The sequence below is a fragment of the Euprymna scolopes genome, chromosome 31, assembly GCF_053919585.1.
Source record: "Euprymna scolopes isolate OS-2025 chromosome 31, ASM5391958v1, whole genome shotgun sequence".
Classification (NCBI taxonomy): domain Eukaryota; kingdom Metazoa; phylum Mollusca; class Cephalopoda; order Sepiida; family Sepiolidae; genus Euprymna; species Euprymna scolopes.
The window spans coordinates 48,672,213-48,694,475 of NC_136512.1; the positions used below are offsets into that span (position 1 = coordinate 48,672,213).

Sequence of the window (22,263 nt, forward strand, 5' to 3'; positions counted from 1 at the left end):
TTCTAAAAAAGAGTCCATGTATGGTAAAAAAGGAAATATATTGAAGTTAGAATTAATGGCCCGAAAGTAAACTGTCTTTTGGATACTGGAAGTGACATATCCTTAATTGATGAAACAACATGGAAGAAAATTGGTTCTCCAAAGCTGCAAAACACAAAGAAAATTGCCAGAGGAATGTTTGGAAATATATTAAAATTTAAGGCTGAATTTTATACTAATGTGACCCTGAATGAAAATATGGTAAAAACTAAAATGTATGTGATACCTGGAAAAAATTCTAATCTATTCGATATAGATTTGATGATACTTTTCAATTTATGGGAGAAACCAATAAACTCATTTTGCAAAAGAGTAAATTTGACAGGATCTGAAAGTCACAAACTGCAAGGAAGATTTGTTAGGGATTTGAAGAAGGATTTTCAAAATGTATTTTCTGAAGGTCTGGGTAGCTGCACTAAAACGGAAGTAAAATTTGAACTGAAAGATGAAGCGAAACCGGTGTTTAAACCCAAAAGGAATGTTCCGTATTTGGCATTAGAAACAATCAAGAAAGAATTAAATAGACTCAAAGAAACCGGAGTAATAAAAAAAGTGGACTACTCTGAATTGGCATCACCCACAGTTTATGTGAAAAAGAAAAATAAAAAAATCAGGGTATGTGGAGATTTTTCGACGGGACTGAATGATTGCTTAAAGGATCATAACTAACCACTCCCTACCCCTGAGGAAATATTTTCTAAGTTAAATAGAGGAAAAATTTTCTAAGTTAAATAGAGGAAAAATTTTCTAAGTTAAATAGAGGAAAAATTTTCACAAAAATTGACTAATCAGAAGCATATTTGCAGGTCAAAGTCCATGAAAATTGTCCTAAATACCTGACAATGAATACTCATAAAGGATTATTTTTCCTAAACCGATTGCCGTTTGGGTTGAAAGTAGCACCAAATTTATTCCAACTAATTATGGATGCCATGCTAGCAGGCTTGAATTTTGCAATGGCTTATTTAGGCGACATTTTGATAATTAAAGAACATAAGAACCATATCCGTAAGGTATTCGAGAAAATAGAAGACTACGGATTTAAGTGGCTCTCGAAAAATGTAATTTTGGTATGGACAAGATTGAATATTTGGAACAATTGATTGGAAAGGTAGAAGACCTAACCCAAATAGGACAGAAGTGATTAGAGACATGCATAGACCAGACAATGTAGTGAAGTTACAGTCATCCTTGGGTCTAGCAAACTATAATTTTTATATCCCAAATATACACGAACTAAGAGCACCATTAAATGAATTATTGAAGAAGAATAAAAAATAGCTCTGGACAAAAGAATGTGAGGAAGCATTCCAAAAAATTAAAAGATGTTTGTTATCGGATCTAGCGTTAGCACATTACGATCCGAAAAAGTATTTAATTGTAGTGGCATATGCGAGCGAATAGGGTTTAGGAGCGGTGCTTCTATACAGAATGGAAGATGGATCTACTAAATCAATTTCTCACACCTTGAGGGTTTTATTACCCACTGAAAGAAAGTACAGTCAGATCGAAAAAGAGGGTCTGGCGATTGTGTATGTCATGAGAAAGTTTCATAGATTCATTCATGGAAGATCTTTCATCTTGAAAATGGACCATGAACCATTACTATCTATTTTTGGTTAAAAAAAAAAAAAAAAAAAGGGATTCATACTCATACAATAGAATAGATTACAGAGATGGAGTATTATTTTGCTCAATTACGATTTCAAAATGAAACACCTAGCATCTAGTAAAATTGCACATGCAGATGGTTTATCAAGATTGATCCCCAGTAAAACTGAATTTGAAGAAACTGTTATAGCAGCACTAAAAGAAGAAAATGAACAGATATATTAATACTGTTAAGGAACTTCCTGTTACACTTGAGGAAATAAAGAAAACAGCGAAAACAGATAAATATATTAATAAGATAAAAATAAAGTGGGACAAGACGAAAAGAATAGGATTAAAAGTGTTTCCATTTTCTATGTGTGATGAAACTCTGATGTACGCAGACAGAGTGGTAATACTGAAAATATTACAAAAGAAAATCCTAAAAGAATTCCACATGGGACATCCTGAAATCTCCAGAATGAGGGCCCTTATGAGAGGATTCACATACTGGCCTGGAATGGATCAGGACATTGAGAAAATAGTGAAATTATGTAAAGGTTGCCAACTAGCCGCGAGATCTCCTATACAGACGCAACCTTGGCCTAAAACAGATGTACCCTGGACACGTATCCATATCGATTAAGCAGGACCTCTGAAGGGATGTTATTACCTAGTAATCGTAGATAGTATGTCACAATGGCCAGAAATTTTTAAATACAAACACTCTACAGCGGCAAACATGATAAAAGCACTGGATGAGGTATTTAGTCGGTTCGGAGTTCCGAAAACAATTATTAGTGATAATGCCACTATGTTCACAGGTGAAGAATTCAAGCACTACTGTGAGACACTGGCCATTGAACACATTACAACACCAACTTTTAACCCTCGATCAAACGGACAAGTGGAAAGATTTGTCGATACTTTTAAACGAGCTTTAAAAAAGAACAATAACATCAACACAGAAGAAAAAGGCATTCAAAAATTCTTAGCAATATATAGGATAACACCAAATCAAAATGCAAATGCTAAATTATCCCCAGCTGAAATTGTCTGCCAGGTACATTCGGTGTTCGACCGGTTAATCCCAAGAGAAAAAGTAAAAAAAAAGTATCAAGGATAAGGTAAGATACAAGACTTTCAATAGCGAGGATAAAGTTTTCTTCAAAAATTATAAGGCAGGGAAGAGTTTTTGGGAAGAAGGCATAATCTCAAGAAGAATTGGGAGAATGGGTTACATTATAAAAGGACAAACCAAGAGTTACCAATGGAAGTGCTATATGACACTTTCCATATACAACCTCCAAACAAGGAAATACCAGTAACTCAGAAATCCAGTCACTCTCCAAAAGTAAAAAAATCGGCAAACACAAATGGTGAGGAGAAGTGAAAGGAAAAGAAAAAGTACAAAATTTTTCGGACAAAGTTTAAAAAGGAAAAAATGGTAGAAGCAAAATTCTATGGAAGAATTTAGCTTGGGAGGAAGGTGATGTAATGGAATAACCTAACATCCCTTCATAGATGAAATGAACTATAGATATATTGACGTGACAGAGAGAAGAAAAAAGGCAAGAAGAGAATAGGAAAAGATGTTGAGTAACTCTTATATCACATGTATTCCCTTGTATGTATAAACCCCTTTGTCTTTCACCCATAACCCCGTGCTTCTTGCTGTATTCTTATTTAAAGTAAGGATATAACAAAGATATATATATATATATATATATATATATATATATTATATTTTGTTGTTAATTTTAAACATCACACAAACACTTTCCAAAATGCTGAAAATAAAGTTACTTATTTGAAGGATTCCTTAAGTTTTGATCCAAAATTATGACAGTTAATTCTTAAAACAAAAAAATATACATTTTCGTTTTTTTTTTTTAAGGACTCCTTCAAACAGAAGTTTTTCATTATTTTAGAAATTGTTTGTTGTTGATTTTAAACATCACACAAACAAAAAAAGCAAAAGTATTTTTTGTTTTTAAAACCGACTGTCACAATCTCAGATCGAAGCTTGTTAAGGAATTTTTCAACTAGGCAACTTTATTTTCAGTATTTTGGAAAGTGTTTGTGTGATGTTTAAAAATCAACAACAATATGTATACACACACTCACATTTTTTTCCATGTAATTTTCGACTGGTTAAAAATGAGCTAATGATTTGTCTGCTTTCCGTCTTTTTAAAAATTGTCATGTCAAAAGCAGTCACAAGTTTCATCCTTTCAATGACTAGATGGCTGGGAACATAAATGACATTTTATCTGGAATAATGTTTGTGACAGTGGATATGCTACTCCTGTTTTTAATAAGATTGCTGTTGAAAGCGATCTAATAACAATGTATACAAGAAAAACGGATTCACAAAAGGCTGCTTATCAAAAGACAGAAGACAGCAAAACGGATTGTGGATGAAATTGTTACTAGCAGTTCCAAACAACTTATCTGAACAATGTTTTCTTTAAATTAGTCTGAAAAATTCACTATTAGAGTTGATTTACGAAATAAGCAAATGCAGTATTTTTTAACTATTATTTCAATAAAAGATGAATGATAATAAAACCCATTTGAGATTTTCAACTCATTTAAATAAATGAGAATACAAATATCACAACACTTACCAGGCTGCTTTTTGGCTGCTTGATGGTTCTGAATTGGTCCCACAGAAGCTAAACTAACATGAAGTCTGGCAGGATCAACAAGAGCTAAAATAAACAAAGCAAAAATATATAAATCTTGCTGGATTTACCTAACAATGTCTAGGTGGAGACATATTTCTGTGTTGGGATTATACAGATAATTCAAAATGTAGTTAGGTTTGCAATTCCATTATAATAGAATAACAAAAATAATTTTCCCTTATTTATGATTACGATAAATATTTGTTTAATGTGTTTGTCAATAAAATTGACAAGAACACAAGACATAAGAGATCTTATTTGATAGTTTTATTATTAATACAAGAATTAGAAAATTAGACATTTACAGACAGAAAGGAAACTATAATAGTCACAATTCAAAACAGAGTTGTATCTTTCATACAATTTTGAGAACTTCTAAATATGGTGTTCTTAATTTAGTTACAATTTAAATAATTTTATATATGGTGCAGCAATTTAATTCAAAGTGGAAATTTTAAATGTCTAAATGTATATGAACTACTTCAAGAATTATGAATTAACACTTAGTAAAAATACAAAGCATACAAAATTTACCGATCTCAACATTTATAAAAATATCTCAAAATATGAAAAGCTGCTTAAATATTTCAACTAGTTATCTATTTTATTTTATAATTTATGAAAGAAAAGGTTGTTAAATTATTTTTGATTTTAAGCCTTCAAAATTTTAGAGGTAAAACAAGATTGTCATCTTCAAAACAATCATAATATGCAATTTATTAAAAACAGACTAAAAATTTGAAAATTCTATGACTTTAGGAAACATGATGACACTTTGATTTTACTATGAAAATTTATTAATTCAATTGAATATTAGTTCAAACCACTAAGAAAACAGAAAAATATGAACAAATAAATTATTGAATTCTCTAGTTATTTTTCGAAACTATCAATTGTAGAAAAAAAAAGAAATTTTTCATCCAATACCAGTAGGCACAGGTGAAATGTGAACAAATTTTGCAGAATCTTTCAAGTTTTTTCTAATGGCTGGAAATACTTGATGCTTTGCTGTCAAAGGTATTTTTTATCGTAACACAATCATTAAGTGGGTTGCCTACCATGGTTTAAGAGAGAACCATCTACCCTCGAGCAAAGGATAGACCACACCAGTTTCCCAACCTGGTATTTTTACCTTGCGGTAAAAATATCAATTGTAACTGTATATATCACATATCATATCACATTTATGAGATATTTTTTTGGTTGTTTAAAATTAACATAATTTTTTGTTGAAAAATTATGTCGAGCACATGAAAGATCAAAAGATACGAAAAGAAAAAAGAGACTATATAAATTTATGTTTAATAACAAAAGTTTAACAATTATACTAAAACATTAATTTTTGTGTAAGAATCAAAAATAATACGTATTATAACATTCTCTTTATATGTACAGATTTATTTTTTACCTTTAGTGATTCCTTCCAAAACGTGTGTGTGAATCCAAGTTTTCAAAAGAGGAACTTCCATGATTTGAAATCCTCCAAGAACACAAACATTGAACCAGACTTCTGGGCTAAAAGGAAATTGTTTTTTTTTTTTTACATATTGAATATATTGTAAGGCATCAGATTTTTAGAATGATGAATATTAAAATAATATTTAGACTCAATAAAATGTTTAAAAAACTGAACTATAATAGAACTTCAATCAGTAATAATGTCTGTCGAAGGTTTGAAGTGATCTAGTGTGAATAATTGCTTGTCTTTATTACAGCATGCATGACACAGATTGTGACAGAGAGAGGTTGGTGTATGTTCCCACCCACCCCCAAGAAACGCAAGAAAAAAGGATCAGGACTAAATGACATTCCATTATAGACCCAAAATATTAATGAAGAAATTTGCTAAACTATATTATTTTTTTGTTTTCATTAAATTAGTAAGTAGGTCAGGGTTGAGAAAGTTTTGTAAACTCATCGCTAAAATAGGATAGAGGAAACAATGAAGGTAGCTGACCAGGTCGACATTTGATATGTATGAATTGGGTATCAACATCTAGCCAACGCCTGAAGATCAAAGGCACACACTGGCCAATTTGCATATAAACATAACAGTCTTTGTGAAATAAAGAGAGTCTTAATCAGTGTGCTGCCAAGTAGTGGGAGTCTTCATCGGCATGTCACTGAGGTGGTTTTGATAGCACAGCATATCAGGAGAACATTTCTTTGTGAAATAGAAAGTCCATCCATGCTGAGTTGTAAAGTTGTGGTGCGAAAGTGACTAACGTAACAAGTAAAAGAAAGAGAGTATCTTTGTGAAGGAGAAGCGTTATGAAGTCACGATCTTGAAATGCAGCTGACATTATGAGAGGAAAAGAGAGAAGTTGAGAGTTGTGTCAATCTGTTTACTTTAATCTTCACTGGATGTCTTAAACATATTTCTTCAACTCACATGCTGAACAACCTGTCGGATGTTTGATGAACACTTCATTGTTTTGTTTTTGTTTTCCCTTTGGATGATATAAACGTATAGAAACTATATGGATGATATAAAAAATATATGGATGATATAAACATATAAAAAATATATGGACAATATAAACATAAAATATATATGGACAATATAAATATATAAAAAATATATGGATGATATAAAAAATATATAAAAAATATATGGATGATATAAAAAATATATAAAAAATATATGGATGATATAAAAAATATATAAAAAATATATGGATGATATAAAAAATATATAAAAAATATATGGATGATATAAAAAAATATATAAAAAATATATGGATGATATAAAAACGTATAAAAACTTAATCGTCTTCATTCGGCTTTTGAAGTTACTGTTTGCCATCACTTCATTTTTGTGTTGTGCATGACGGTTATGGCATATTTATAGCAGTGACTAATTGTAATGGTGTAGATCATGCACGCACAATTATCACATTTTATCATCATAGTGTGGTATTGTCTTTTCTTACTTGAATTCCACGTCATCATTTTTTCATTCTTTGAAATCCTTGGCATCATTATGTTATTGCTCCAAATCTTATCAGCTTGCTTCTTGATATGTCGTTTCTGGTTAGGACTCGTTCTTCATTGTTATATGCAAAATTTTCATTGTTAAGTTAGAGTAATCACAATAAAGAGAAGACATGTTTATGGAAAATTAAAAAAAAAAGGATTAAATATGTCACAAGTACATTTTACAATTAACTAAATATGAGAGAGACAGAAATCCCAACCTAAAGTAACTACTGAAAAGTAATAGACAGGCAAAAATAAGCACTCGGTCATGAGACCCAGTTATCTTGTCCTTAAGATGACTTACAGTGTCAAAGCTAAAACGGTACCCATTCAAAATTCATATACAGGATATTGATACCCTGTCCAACCTTTAACAGCAAGATGTCCTGGGAAAGTACCAAGCGGGGCATATTGTATGGGTCAGACTCCCATATACTAGTTGTACAAGAAAGTTATAGGATATTAGGTCCATACTCTATCTGACTGTGACCAACTCTTGTCCAGTCGACAAACCCTGAAATCACAGCAGCAACCATCTGCCTTAGGACATAACTGCCCTTTTAAAGTCAACCTCACAATTATTTCAAAAAATGCAAAGCAACTACCCAATCTAAAGCAACTTTTTCTACAATTAATGCAATTCACTTTCTGATCTTGTTTGAACTTTTTGCTGCTCCTGAGTTCAGAATCAAACTTTTATCCACGATTATGTAAAAAATCAACAGCATGGAAAATGCTTATAATTTTTTGTATCTGACATTTCCTTCTCTCTATATGTCTTATGTGATGTGATACACACTAGTCACATAAATTTTTCCTTCTTTGGGGGCGTCAGGTTCCTACTCTTCAACTCAAGAATAATTTGTCTATGCAAGATAATGCTGATTTGTATAAGTGAACTCTTGTCATTGCATAAAAATAACAAGGTTCAATCCTCAATGACTGACGCATAGCATGATCTTCACTCTAATCTTGTAGACGTGCATGATGGCTAGTACAAATGTTCTAATTTAAACTTCTGGTAATGTTCTGCTTCTACAAATTTAATCAACATCCTTCTGCAATTTTCAGTACTTGATGATATTTACATTGATCTGGTGATATCTGCTAATCCAGCCGTATGCCGATATATTTTTGGCTTCTTGTGAGATCCTTTTACCTTCTAGCTCTCAGAAATACTCTCTACTCCAGCAAAAACACTTCCAAGGATTAGGTTTACCAAACAGACTTGAGTTTTCCATTTATTTTTTAACCTTATTAATTAGTGCAATAAACATTATCTTATTTTTGCAACTGTGTTATAGAATGGTTTCTTTTCCATTGCCATACTTTGTATTGTGCCTATCTTAATTGAACATTTACTAGCATCAGTCACTTGCAACAGGCTGACTTTAGGTGTTAGTATCAACTACTTTTAGTGAACTATGTCCTAATATAGACGACCATGTGTGGGGTATATGGTTAGAAAAGAAAAAAAACAAAAAACATACCGGGCGTATCTACATCGCTCTTTGGGAAAGAAGAAGGAAAGGATGGCCAGCGCATTTGTATACGCAAAGGGCATCTTGAGAAGGCAGAGCATGATGGGAGAAGCTATTATTTTTCCTGTCTCTTCCTTTTTTTTTTCTAGATAGGAGGATATAAAAGCTGGGAAAAATTCCCTGGGAGGGGGGGGCAGAGAGAAAAGAGTCGTGAACATCTTCTCTTCAAAAGAATTTTGTATTGCTGACGTTCGGATTGTGCGGTGTGACATTGGTGGTGAGAGGCCAGGTGTGGTCGATTGGAAAAGAAGAGGGCAGAAGTGTGCTGTTGTTGAGAGAGTGACTCACTCCTTCCCGAAGCCCAGAACTGAATCCTGATTATAACCCTAGAAGCTATTTCGGCGAGTCAAGCAGGTTAACATGGCTGACTGGAGACTCTCAACTCAGATATTGAGACCCTTCACTAGGGAGGGTGACCTAATTAAATGGCTGGAAAAATTAAAGATGGTGGCAAGGTTGCAAAAAATCGAAGACGTGGTCACCCTGCTGCCGCTCTACTTAGAGGGAGAAGCCCTCTCTATTTACCAGCAGATGCGCGATGAAGATAAGGGAGACCTTGCCTCAGTGGAGCAAAGACTGAAATTGGCTTTCATCGAGAGTCCATTTGAAGCACTCGGCAAGGTTGCAAGTTTGAGGTGGACCGGCAAGTCTGTTGACGTCTTTGCTGCAGAGATCAGAAGACTGGCAGGATTGGCTGGTTACGTGGGGAGGAGTCTGGAGATGACGGTAAAGCTATACCTAGTGAATGGCTTCCCAGAAGAAATCTCCAAACATGCAGAGAATCACCGAGATCAATACGATGGAAGTGGACGATCTCTTGGTCCACGCCAGAATCCTAGTCAAGAATGTCAAGGGCCCAATCGTTGCTACAACTGTGAGTGGAAATAAGTGCATGAGGCCCCTACTTGAATGACGAGAGACAGGCAGCGAGGCAACAGGAGGGGAGGCCTGCCATCAAGTGCTTCCGGTGCCAGGGTCCTCACCTGCTCAAGGACTGCAAAGAGCCGAGACCAGGGATCGTCTGCTACCGATGTGGATGAGTGGGGCACATTAGCCACTATGGCGTTGCTGCACGAGACCAGGGAAACGAGTGAAGGGTAGCCATTGCGCCAGTGGTTCCCCCTTCTATGTGGAAATGGCGCACAACAAAACGTTGCCTCAATTACTGGTAGAAATCAATGGGAAGAGAGACATGGCCCTTGTTGACTCAGGCTGCACCACGACGTTAGTAATGAAGAATGTCGCTAGATCATGGAGCGGAGCCAGGAGTATTAAGACCGTGGATGGCAGGGAGGTGAAATGCCTGGGAGAGACAACAGCGGAAGTACTGGTGCAAGGTGTGCCTATTGGACTACGAGCCCTGGTGTTGGATCGTCTGGTTGGTGATGTTGATATAGTTTTAGGTGTAAGTGCGATCAACCAACTAGGGGGGGGGGGGAGCTACATTGAGAGGGGGCCAAGTAGGAATGGAAGGTGATAGAAATATCAGAACACAAAAACCAGAGGCTTGCTGCATCAAGGATGAGGATTTCCTGGCGAGGTTCGATGGTGAGAGGTGGACAGTGGAATGGAAATGGATCTCCGGGCCTCAGGAACTACGAAACAAAGTAAGCTGCTATGAGAAAACACTGCGAGAAGAAATAAAAGGATTCGAGGAAGAAGTGGAGAGGTGAATAGAGGAGGGAATTCTGAAACCGTGGACAGGGGAAGAAAAAGGAGTGCTACCATTACTGGCAGTTGTTCAACCCACAAAGAATAAAGTTAGACCGGTACTGGATTTCAGAGAATTAAACAGATACGTAGCCTGCCACACTGGAAATGGCGATTGATGTATGCGAAGAGGTGATGAGGAAATGGAGGAGGATGAAGCAGGCCACTAAGATTGTCAACCTGAAGTCAGCTTATCTCCAGATCCATGTAGATGAAAAACTCTGGAAACATCAATTGGTCCGGTACAAGGGGAAGTTGTATTGCCTGACGAGGATAGGCTTTGGGCTGAGCTCAGCCCAAAAAATTATGACTGCCCTGCTGAAGACGGTGCTGAATAAAGACCGTACAGTGGATAAGGCCACTAGTTCCTACATTGACGACATTCTTGTGGAGGAAGCAGAGGTGACAGCAGAGAAAGTTAGAGGTCATGTCGCGAGGTATGGGTTGACTGCAAAACCGGCGGAGTCCCTGGATGGAGGAGCAGCGTTGAGGTTGAAACTATGCCGAGATGACAAAGGAAGCCTTGTCTTTAGACGAGGGAATGCAATACCCGAAATCGGAACTGCCCTGACAAAATGAGAACTCTTCTCGGTCTACGGGAGACTGGTGGGACACTATCCAATCGCCGACTAGCTCAGGATAGCGTGCAGCTTTATTAAACGACAAATGGGCACTGATGGCTGGGAGGGCCGTGTGACAAAGGAGGTCACGAACATGCTACAAGAAATCATCGCGAGAGTGATGAAAGAAGACCCAGTAAAGGGGGAATGGTACGGAGACGCAGGGGTGATTTGGTGTGATGCCAGCAGTCTGGCATTGGGCGTCATATTAAAGATTTGAGGCGTAACTGGAGAAGATGCGGCGTGGTTAAGGAAGAAAAACGACTATTTCCATATCAACGTAGCCGAACTGGAGGCCGCTATGAAAGGAATCAATCTGGCCCTGAAGTGGGGATTGAAAACAATTGAAATCAAATCCGATTCGGCAACGGTAGTTTCATGGATTAGGTCGACAGTGACTGGCGATAAGAGAGTTAGGACCAGAGGTGCTGCAGAAATGCTGATCACTTGGAGATTCGATAGCGGAATTCCAGTTGAAGGTATCTGTAGTGCTGATCCCATCAGAAAAGAACAAGGCGGATTCAATGACACGGGTAAAGAAGGCCTGGCTGCAAGAGAGAAAGGAGGTTCCTCAGTATGCTGTGCAGGGGAGGAAGTTAAAAAGTTACATGAAATGCACCACTTTGGTCGTTAATGGACATTATTCCTGGCAAAAGAAGTTTACCTGGAAACCACCGAGGAGGAGGTCAGGGAGGCAGTGGAGCACTGTCAGGAGTGCCAATCGATAGACCCCGGACCATCCAGACACGAAGCAGGAGAGTTACACATTGCGGAGGACTGGAAGCGATTGGCCATTGATGTGACCCATTATCGCCATAAGCGGTATCTGTCGATGGTCGACTGTGGACCGGGGAAGTTTGCCATATGGAGAGAGATCAGGGCAGAAGCTGCATGGGCGATCGGAGGGGTCATCGAAGAAATATTTTTGGAAAGAGGGCCGGTTGAGGAACTGTTAATGGACAATGGCCCCGCTTTCCAATCAGAAACCTTTAAAGAGGTGTGTGATAAGTGGAGAGTAAGGCAATTTTTTAGGGCAGCGTATCACCCGAGTGGCAATGGGATAGTGGAGAGGAATCATCGCACCATCAAGGCTGCTGCGGAAAAAAAGCAACATTTCACCCATGGAGGCGGTGTTTTGGTACAACATCTCACCGAAAACCAGACAAGATGAGACAAATGTGCCTCATAGAGCCATCTTTGCATATAAGTGGCGGCATCCGTGCAACAAAACGGTAGGAATTGAGGGTGAAGAATCTACCATTAAAGTGGGTGAGGAGGTGTGGGTAAAGCCCCCCAATGCAAAATGTACCACTCGCTGGGGGAGGGGGGTCGTAATGGGAATGCAGTCAAAGAACAACGTGATGGTGAATGGCGTTCCCCGGCATATCCTAGACCTGCGTCGTGTAACCCTGCCGGTGCGCAGTGATGGCAGTGAAGAGGAGGAAGTCGATATCCACCAAGAAGCTAACGATGCACCCCAATTCGACTTAGCCCCACATTGTGGTTCTTTACAACTGGACGAGAATGTCTGTAGTGAACCTGAAAACGTCAACCTCCAAGAAGTTGTCCCCCAGAGGCCTCAATGTGAGAGGAGGAGGCCTGCTTGGATGAAGGATTATGAAGTGTCTTATTGATCTCAAAGATCAGGGGGGCATGTGGGGTATATCGTTAGAAAAGAAAAAAAACAAAAAAAACGTACCGGGCGTATCTACATCGCTCTTTGGGAAAGAAGAAGGAAAGGGTGGCCAGCGCATTTGTATATGCAAAGGGCATCTTGGGAAGGCAGAGCATGATGGGAGAAGCTATTTTTTTTCCTGTCTCTTCCTATATAAAAGCTGGGAAAAATTCCCTGGGGGAGCAGAGAGAAAAGAGTCGTGAACATCTTCTCTTCAAAAGAATTTTGTATTGCTGATGTTCGGATTGTGCGGTATGACATTGGTGGCGAGAGGCCAGGTGTGGTCGATTGGAAAAGAAAAGGGCAGAAACGTGCTGTTGTCGAGAGAGCGAGTCACTTCTTCGCGAACCCCATAACCGAATCTTGATTATAACCCTAGACAATGACTAAAGAGAGAAAAGGAGATAACACCAGCATCTGAAAATGTATTAAATCAATATAAAGATTGAAATAACTTTTTATGTTGCAATCTTTTCTTTCTGGTTAAGATCTAAAATCTCAAATCATGGTAAAAGAATGCAGTGAAATACTTTGGCTACGAAAATTGAGCAAGAAAACTGATAGAAACATCACTTAAAGAGTTGATAAGTTTTACTTATGATTTTGGAACCATGTAAAAATTGGTTAGGATATATAGATTTTATTGAAATGTTGCCGTTTTCCTCTTTTTTTTCCTTCTGTTGGCATTAATTGACTGATTAATAGTACTTTCATTTTTTATAACACATTATAATGGAGAAACAGATGGATCTAAGTTGTTAAAAGATTTGACAATCTTGAAGATAATTTTGATTGAGAAGATGAATTAAAAAAAATAAAAAATTAAAATAGTTCCCAAAAAAGAAAATATTTAACTTACCTTTCGGTAAAAAAAGTTGTTGCACTGGAAAAATGAGGAAATGGAACATCCATAGACATATCTATAATTATTTGCATTGTTCCTTTAATGGTCAGTTCTTCCACAGCTATATTGAAACCCATACTGAAAAATAAAATAGGAGTGTTAATAACAATAGCAACAGTAGTTATTATTACCACCCTATTGGTTTTATTATAACCAGAAAACCCATTTCAAGCACCAGAACATCTACAAATACAGATAAGTAAAAATGATCAAAGCAAGATAATTCAGAACAAAAAAATCACAAAGGAAACTATAGTAGTAATGACATGTTACAAAAGAAACTCCACAGAAAGAGGCTATCTAACGTGTATTAGGAACATATAAAACAGATCTGACTTACATGAAATGAAACAAAGGATTGTGAATCAAGCAAAATATATCCTTAAAAAAATGTTTTATGGAAAACAGAACAGAAAATAAACACCAATGAAAATTCATGGGTAGAAACCAAGCACAATATAAACATCAAAACTGTTGAAACGGATGACAATGAAATCACAAAACTTATTGATGAAACAGAAGAAGTTGAATACATCAAATAAATTATGAAGTGAAAGCAAAGAACAAAGACAAACTGCCAGAGAAGAAAATAAAATCATGGGGAAAAGTTAACTCCCTCTCAACCTCCCAATATATAATGTAACAAACTGCCATGCAATTATGAAACTAAACATAGAAACAAAACTCCACTAAAAAGCATGGATGGAAAAGCATACATAAAATGTAAACTATTTTTTTAAAATAGCTAAAACTGAATATGACTAAAGAAAACAAAGAAAAAAGCAAAATGCACATGACAAAGAAAAGCTAACCATGAAGCATTACAACCTAAAATAAAAAAAGGAAGGAACATTGAGAAGATATAAAGACACAATTGAACAGTTTAAAGAAAATAGGATTTTGTAAACAATGAAAGCCAGTTTTACCAAAATGTAAAAAGAGGAAGGCTTAAAACAAACAAATCAGAAACCAGGCACTTCTGGAGCAATGTATGGGGAAATTAACAAGACCATAAGAATAAATAATGTTTCAGAGTTTAGTTGAGGATTAGTAATTTGTATCATTTGGACCACTATTCTCATATTGGTTATTTTTTTCACAAGGTTTTGGAATAAGTGCTCCTTGTGATGACATGTCTGGTATAATAAAAATAAGACTACTTAATTAGGTTTATATTATTTGGACTATTGTTCTCATTTTGAATTTGTTCAAGCTCCTTCAAATTTATTTTTTCAAACTTGGGAATTCATACAGAATTTCAATTGGAATTTTATTTTATCCAGAGCTGTAGCTTTCTCTCATTCTGTCAGCAATGATGAAAGTCTTTATTTGTAATTATATTCTTAGTATCACCCACACTGAAGATTACATCTTTAACCTCCAGAAGACTCACTTAAAACTAATAATTAATTAGCACTTATATCCATTAAACCACAAATATTCATCTAAAATATTCCAAAAGACAATACTAATTAGGATACTTAAATAAATCCTCAACAGACTTGACTAAGTAAACAACTTTTTGATGGCTTTTTGGCTCATAATATTGTGACCAATCGTTAACTCAGGTTAATGTTTATCATTCTCTTTAGTGCTATTTCTGATTGACATTAAATTTGAATTCAAACTCAGATCAAAAGTGAAACTCAAATCCAACTGTTTTCTTCTCTCTGCACTTTCCACACTGACACCCAAAATAAAGAAGACGGCTCTTTTATAGAGAGACCCAACCACATCTCATTTGCATACCCCCTAACCCCTCTCGTCACATCATGTGATTTTCAGTCCATAAATACCAGGGGGGGGCGGCCATTTTTATTTTCTCTTTTTTTTTCTTTCCTATCACGAGCCGCACGATGCATGAGGTAAGGTTCTTTACTTTTAACCACACGCCCCCTTGATCTCTAAGATCAATAATTAGTATTATAGTCCGCCATCCACGCTGGATGTCTTCGTTCACAGTGCGATCGTTGAAGAGGCTCTTCTTCAGGCACTTCAACATCAGCATCAACCTCCTCTTCCTCTGATGGCAAGGAGACTCTCCGTATATATAAAATGTGACGAGGCATTCCGTCAATCGCTACCTTGTTTTTGGAGAGTACTTCAGTCACTGTACTTTTCCCCAGCGAGTCGTGCAACAAGAATTGGGTGGTTTCACCCACACCTCTTCACCAACTGCGATGTCCACGCAGGCCTGTTCTTCTCTCTGTGTTACAGCCAATGGATGTCGCCATTCATAAGAAAAAATAGACCGGTGCGGCACTGAATTTTTATCTTGACCAGCCTTTGGCATCATATTGTACCAAAAAACTGCTTCTTGGGGCAAAATCTGGCTTCTTGATGCCACAGCTTTTATAGTGTGATGGTGCCTCTCTATAATTCCATTTCTACTTGGACGGTATGCAGCTCTAAAATATAGCCCCACATTCCACTTTGCACATGTCTCTAAAAACTATATAAAAGAGCTGTCTTCTTTATTTTGGGTGTCAGTGTGGAAAGTGCAGAGAGAAGAGAACAGTTGATGTTAAATTTGAACTCAACCTCAGATCAAAAGTCTCAAACTCAAATCCAACTGTTCTCTTCTCTCTGCACTTTCCACACTGACACCCAAAATAAAGATGACGGCTCTTTTATAGAGAGACCCAACCACATCTAATTTGTATACCCCCTTCCCCCTCTCGTCACATCACGTGATTTTCAGTCCATAAATACCAGGGGGCGGCCATTTTTATTTTCTCTTTTTTTTTCTTTCCTAACATGAGAAATTTAATTCTATTTTCATCAAACAAAAAGTTGAACTACTGAATAAACTTAGAAATCGATATAGAGATATATTAGGCATATTAAGAGTAGATTATCAGTGTGTTGATAAATTATCAAATTGAATGGGTGGCCAAAAGACTGAAAGCAAAGCTACCAGAATATCAATGTTGCATCTGCAATAGAAATAATAATCAAAAATGCCCGTTTCGTTTTTTTTAAATTATTTTTTTCAATCATTTACTCTAATATCACAATTTTATTAAAATTCTGTTAAATAATTCACCATTTTCAGCTATGTTTTATCATTACTTCTGAATTTATCAAATTCCATCCTAAAATATTCTATTGCTGTTCTAATCTGATTTGGTGACTTGTTCCAAAAAGTATATTATTCTACCAGTTAAAAAATTCAATCGGTTAATAGAGTTGTTTCTTGAAATTTGCCTTGACAATAGATTTTCTAGATTGAGAAAAGATATATACCATAATTATAAATGCTATTATGAAAATTTCAATTATATAACCTTCATTCTTGTTACATTGTTAATCCTAATTGTTTCAATCTTTCCAAAGTAACTAATTGTATGAGAAAGTGGAGAACATTGGACAATAAAGTTGACACAAGTAATCAAAAACCATATTGCTTTCACATTGTTCATTTCATATTTTACAACAATTTTTTTATTGAGTAATATTGTTTGGAATATTTTCAGGATCCATTAAAATTTTTTTTTTTTAATATTTGGTGTATGAATATGGATTTATAACAAAATATTGAGTTTTTAAAAAAGAATCTTAAAAACATAATAAAATATTTTATATAATTGCACGATTTTTGTAAAACATTTCCAGAGTGATATTTTACAAAAAAAAAAAAAAAAAAAAGAACTAACTTTTTCCCTCCAACAAGAATCTTGAAAACCATTCGAAAGTCTTCACAGAGCATATCAACATCAACTTCAACAACTACTTTGAATTCTGATTTATTCTCCAAACCTGGGGGAGGTTTAGTGACATCCATCCAGGCAAGCGTTTTAGAACCTCTGGGAATTCCTTCTCCATATTCAAAAACACGAATATGCCGAATGCTTGGTGTATTACTGCCGAGTGTAAATGTTGAAAGTTCAATTTGTTCTGAAAAATAGTTAAAAATAAAGTAATAAAATTATGAAAGATAGCATCAATTTTATAATATTGGATTAAATTTTGTAATGAAAAAGAGTTCACCAACAAAAATATATAAAAAGCGGGAATTGTATGTTATTTTTTTTTTTCTTTTACATAGGAATCACCACTTATCAAGGCCTCGGGCCACTTGAGGATATACATTAGTCATTGTGATTATAGCGTAGTAACATAAGTAGTGGGAATTTTGTAAATTGTATTACTTAGGGGGACAGTTCATCTAGAATTTGTTTACGTTGGACTTGAAGACAATCAGATTGTAGTAAGCTGAAAAGCAGGCAAATGGAAGAGAATTCCACAGGCATGCAGTTCTAAGAAAGAAGCTTTGTTCATGGAATCTACGTTTAGGTTTAGGCACAGATAAAGAGTGTGGGAAATTGTTGATAGCGGTTTTGGCTAGACGAGTGTTTTTCATGAAAGTTTGGCAAGGAGGACCATAGATTGGGGTTCAGATGAGCACTTGCCATGAAAATAACGATAAAGAACCCTACCTGAAAAAAGCCTTTGCCGGACATACAAAAAAATTGCACACAAAGTTCCGCTTTTATATAATAGATAATAGACTCGCGGAGTTTCAGGGGTGTTTGGAGGTGTGTGTTGAGAAAAAAAAATTGGGGGAGAGAGGTAGGCTTGAACCCAAACCCTTGACGAGATGAAAAGAAAGTGTGGAAAAAAAAAAAAAAAAACGACATCTTACTGCTCGGCCACAACGGGACAGGAAGTGAAAAGTGTTCTAATTTAACGATTAAAAAGTTAAATGGCAAGTGTGTAAATTTAATGAGGTCAAACATCACACCATAGGGCAATGAAATCCCACACTTAACTTTCGCTGCAAGGCAGTTTTTTTGGTTTTGTTTCCCCAAGATGTTCAGGGAAAATCAGCTCCCCATAAATAGGAGAGTGTCCAAATGAATAGCAGTTGTCTGATATGATGAGTTTTCCCCACATTGATCAAAGCTGATTGCTTTTCTGGACGTCCCTGGGATTCATGCCAGGGAGATTCATTTGCTACAGATTCAGTTTTGCTTTTATACTGAAAAGCCAAACAAACACGTGTTAAGTGAAAAAAATCACGAAAATATAAATCTCCAAAATTAAAGATACATGCGACCTCATTTCGTGAATCGTAGATATTATAATCTAGACAGTATGTAAAAAGTTTTAAGAATAAATGACCACCCCGAGCGCCGCCCAGAAAAAAGCCTTTGATGGACATACAAAAAAAAATGCACACACTAACACACATTTTCGCTTTTATATAATAGACTAGCGGGGGTCCCTGGTGTTGCCAGGTGTTTGGAGGTGTGTGTGCTCTTAAGTCAAAAGTTTTGGTAGGTAGTTAGGATCGAACCCGAAGCAAAGTTGGAAAAAAAAACGTGAGACGTTAACCACTCAGCCAGCAAGAAATAATAAGTGAAAGACATTTGAATTTATTTAAGTAGAACTGACAGGTGCCCACTTAATGAGGTCAAATAGAAGTCACGGAGTTAAGATTTACAACAACATAAACAATGGTTATTCAGCAGGGACAGTTTTTAATGAGGTAAAAACCCAACTTTGGGGAGGAAAAGCAGCTCCCCCGTTTATTAGGGGAGTGTTGTCCAAATGAAAGCAATCATCTGATATGACGGTGAAAAGCCGACATTGACCAAACGTTTACATCGCTTTCTGGAGACCACCTGGCCAATTCGAATCCAGTTTCACTTTACACTGAATAGCGAAAGAAACATGCGACGATCTAAAAATCTGGAAAAAAAATAGCGTTTAAAAGTCATGCAAATTAAATACACTCGCAACTCCTGTTGTTAAGTCATACATATTATCATCAGCATATAAAAAGTTTTAAGAACGAGTGAGCCGACCAAGCACTCCCCTGAAAAAAACCTTTTGCGGACATACAGAAAAAGTGCACACACACACACACATTTTCGCTTTTAGATTTATAGATAGCAATAACTATTTTTTATTTGATCTTTTCAGCTGTAAAAAATGTTGAAATTTTTATCGACTTACATTTATTTTTTTTTTTAGTATTTTAAATATGGAGGGGGGGGTAAGTATAACACCTAAAATAAAATATTTCCTCTAATGAAACCTACTTTTATTATGCAAGTATTTATAATGAATAAATATCGAAAATTTGAGGAAAATATGACTATTTGATTTTTTCTAGATTTTTTAAACATGGGTATCTCTATGGCTTCACAAACGTCACAACATAGAAACTTTGTTTTAAAGCATTGATAATGTAAACACGATTTTTGTCTCGCATTTACATTTTTTTTGTATGCTGTACAAAATTCTGTAAAAAATATTAGCAGTTTATTTAAAGCTTTTTCTTTTAAATGGTAAAAAAGTTAGGATGATAATATTCAATTATAGTTACATCGTGTTACATACAGGGGGGGGGGTAAAACTGTGGCGCACTATTAGACTGATTAGGCTGTTTTGATAGTACAGACCCGTTTCTTTTCTTCGACCTTCGTACATTTAATATTTAACATAACTAGTACATTTAATATTTAACATAACTAGTACATTTAATATTTAACATAACTAGTACATTTAACATGTTGATTATTAAAAATAACATGTTCGTTTACTTTGAACGTGGAGATCGTTCTCGAAAACAAATATTGCAGCTGCTCTGTTTTATTATTAAATTTTATAAACATTATCCAACAAAACTAAGCTGTTGGTTTAATTCTACAGTAGATAAACTTCTGTTTACATTATGCGACTTATCAGTGATTGTTTAAAGAAGTAATTTCGAGGACCGTAACATCATACGTTAAGTTAAAGCGTTTCCTTTCTTTGCAACTCCTACAACTTTTGCTGCACACTTGCTCCTGATTTCTGCGGATAATTTTTGTATTTTTTCATTTTTTTTTTTTTTTTTCACATAAAAGGCTACTTGGATTGAGAAACGCAAATATGTCGAAAACAAAAATATATTGTTTCTTCCTATTTCACCATTGTTTGTTTTTTTTAATAAACCGTTCTGTTTATACTTTTACAACTTACTTAAAATGGCTACTTTCTTAAATACCATTTACATTTATACTTGGTAACGTACAGGTGACTACAAGAATTTAGTTCCTTTTAAGGGACACATGGTTCGATAGTTTTTTGCCACCATAATTCCAGTCTTGCCAACAAAAATACCTTGCCCGGAACTTTACCCTAAAAATGCCCTGAACCTTCTAGTAAATTTTAGGACAACCCCACCCCCAAGCACAAAATGGGGTGTCTATATGAAAGCCATTTTTAACATGAGGAGGTGGGCGGTCGCCCAACAAAAACAACAGTCGTATTTAAAATTTTTACGGGGGGGGTACCACCACGCAACGCTGGTTAACGGGTCCTGCTAGTTTTATATAATTGTCAGGTTTTGTGACATCATCTCTTTTTTATTAGAGGCAAATTGTACCCCGTGTTTACATGGATTCTCATCTTTCTTTTTTTCTTTTAATTTATTTTATTCCTTTTCTGTTTCATGTGCTAAAACCTTATTCAGCTATGCTGAGTCTGCCTGCTAGGTTTTTTATCCTCAATACATTTTTATCCATTTCTTGGCAATGTGATTTGCAATGAGATTTGGTTTATTAGCAGGATCTTTAATCTTTCCATCCATAACCACACTAACGTGTTCTCAGTTTCTCTGCTTTCAAGGTAACTTTGGTACATTTATTTAAATTTCTTCATTGTTTGTTTAAGTTGAATTTACTTGTGTAGTCTTTGACGATTTCTTCCCTTCCAATATGTCTACCATATTTTGATGTAAGTTAAGCTAGATTTAATACTATTTTTTTAGTGTGGTAATTCTTTGTCACAGTGTATCTTCTACTATTCTAGCTTTATTACTTGTTGCATTTTTCTTTTCTATGTCCCTTTTCTCTCCTTAAAGTTTACTTATTTCTTTTTTGTCAAAGTGAATCTCACCCCATTTGTTCCAGGTTTATTTTCAGATTTTTACCCGTTTCACTGAGAGATAAATAAATCGTCAGTTTTTCTTAAAATGGAATACATCTGCTTTATTGCTTTGTGATTTAACCGAGTTAACTGGTTGTCTATGTTGAATAGCATTTTGATGACGGCAGCACAATGATTAGTGAATAAAAGTTGCTCTGTCCTGAATATGATATTTGGTGATGAGACTGCAATTTTTTAGTATTAGTTACCATTAATTCCAGATCGATCTGAACTGGATATCAAGGACTAAATTTTAGGTTAAATAAAATCTGTCTGGGGAATGTGTACTGTGTTAACACCACGAATAGTTTAGAGCATAAAACCTTTTAACAAAATGACCTGATTCGGCATTAAATACCCTAAAAATAGTTGATATCGCATAAAAAAATTAAACAAGTTTCTCTTTCAAGCATATATGTCGGAAGAGGGGTAATTATACCTCAATAACTGACCACAATATATGCAATAAGATTCACAATCATGCTATTTTTTTAACTTGCAAGGAATCTTAAATTCTATCCAATGTAAATGAAAGAAATATTTGTATCAAAAGACAGAACAGATTAGCAAAGATTTTCGCATACATGCAACAACA

General features: G+C 35.5%; 1 protein-coding gene across 12 annotated transcripts in view; it reads right to left on the reverse strand.

Annotated features, from left to right (window-relative positions):
• LOC145255736 (extended synaptotagmin-1-like) overlaps window positions 1–22,263 on the reverse strand; it is an 888,623-nt gene that overhangs the window by 682,613 nt on the left and 183,747 nt on the right. For all 12 annotated transcript variants that reach the window (XR_013863897.1, XM_080114367.1, XM_080114365.1 and 9 more), the window contains exons 3-6: window positions 17,405–17,645; window positions 13,704–13,826; window positions 5,728–5,834; window positions 4,260–4,343 (exon numbers count right to left, since the gene is read on the reverse strand). Coding sequence is in view for 11 of the 12 variants with exons in the window: in XM_080114367.1 (XP_079970493.1) it covers window positions 4,260–4,343; window positions 5,728–5,834; window positions 13,704–13,826; window positions 17,405–17,645 (555 nt within the window). In the remaining variant the exon portion in view is untranslated. The remainder of the gene's footprint in view (window positions 1–4,259; window positions 4,344–5,727; window positions 5,835–13,703; window positions 13,827–17,404; window positions 17,646–22,263) is intronic.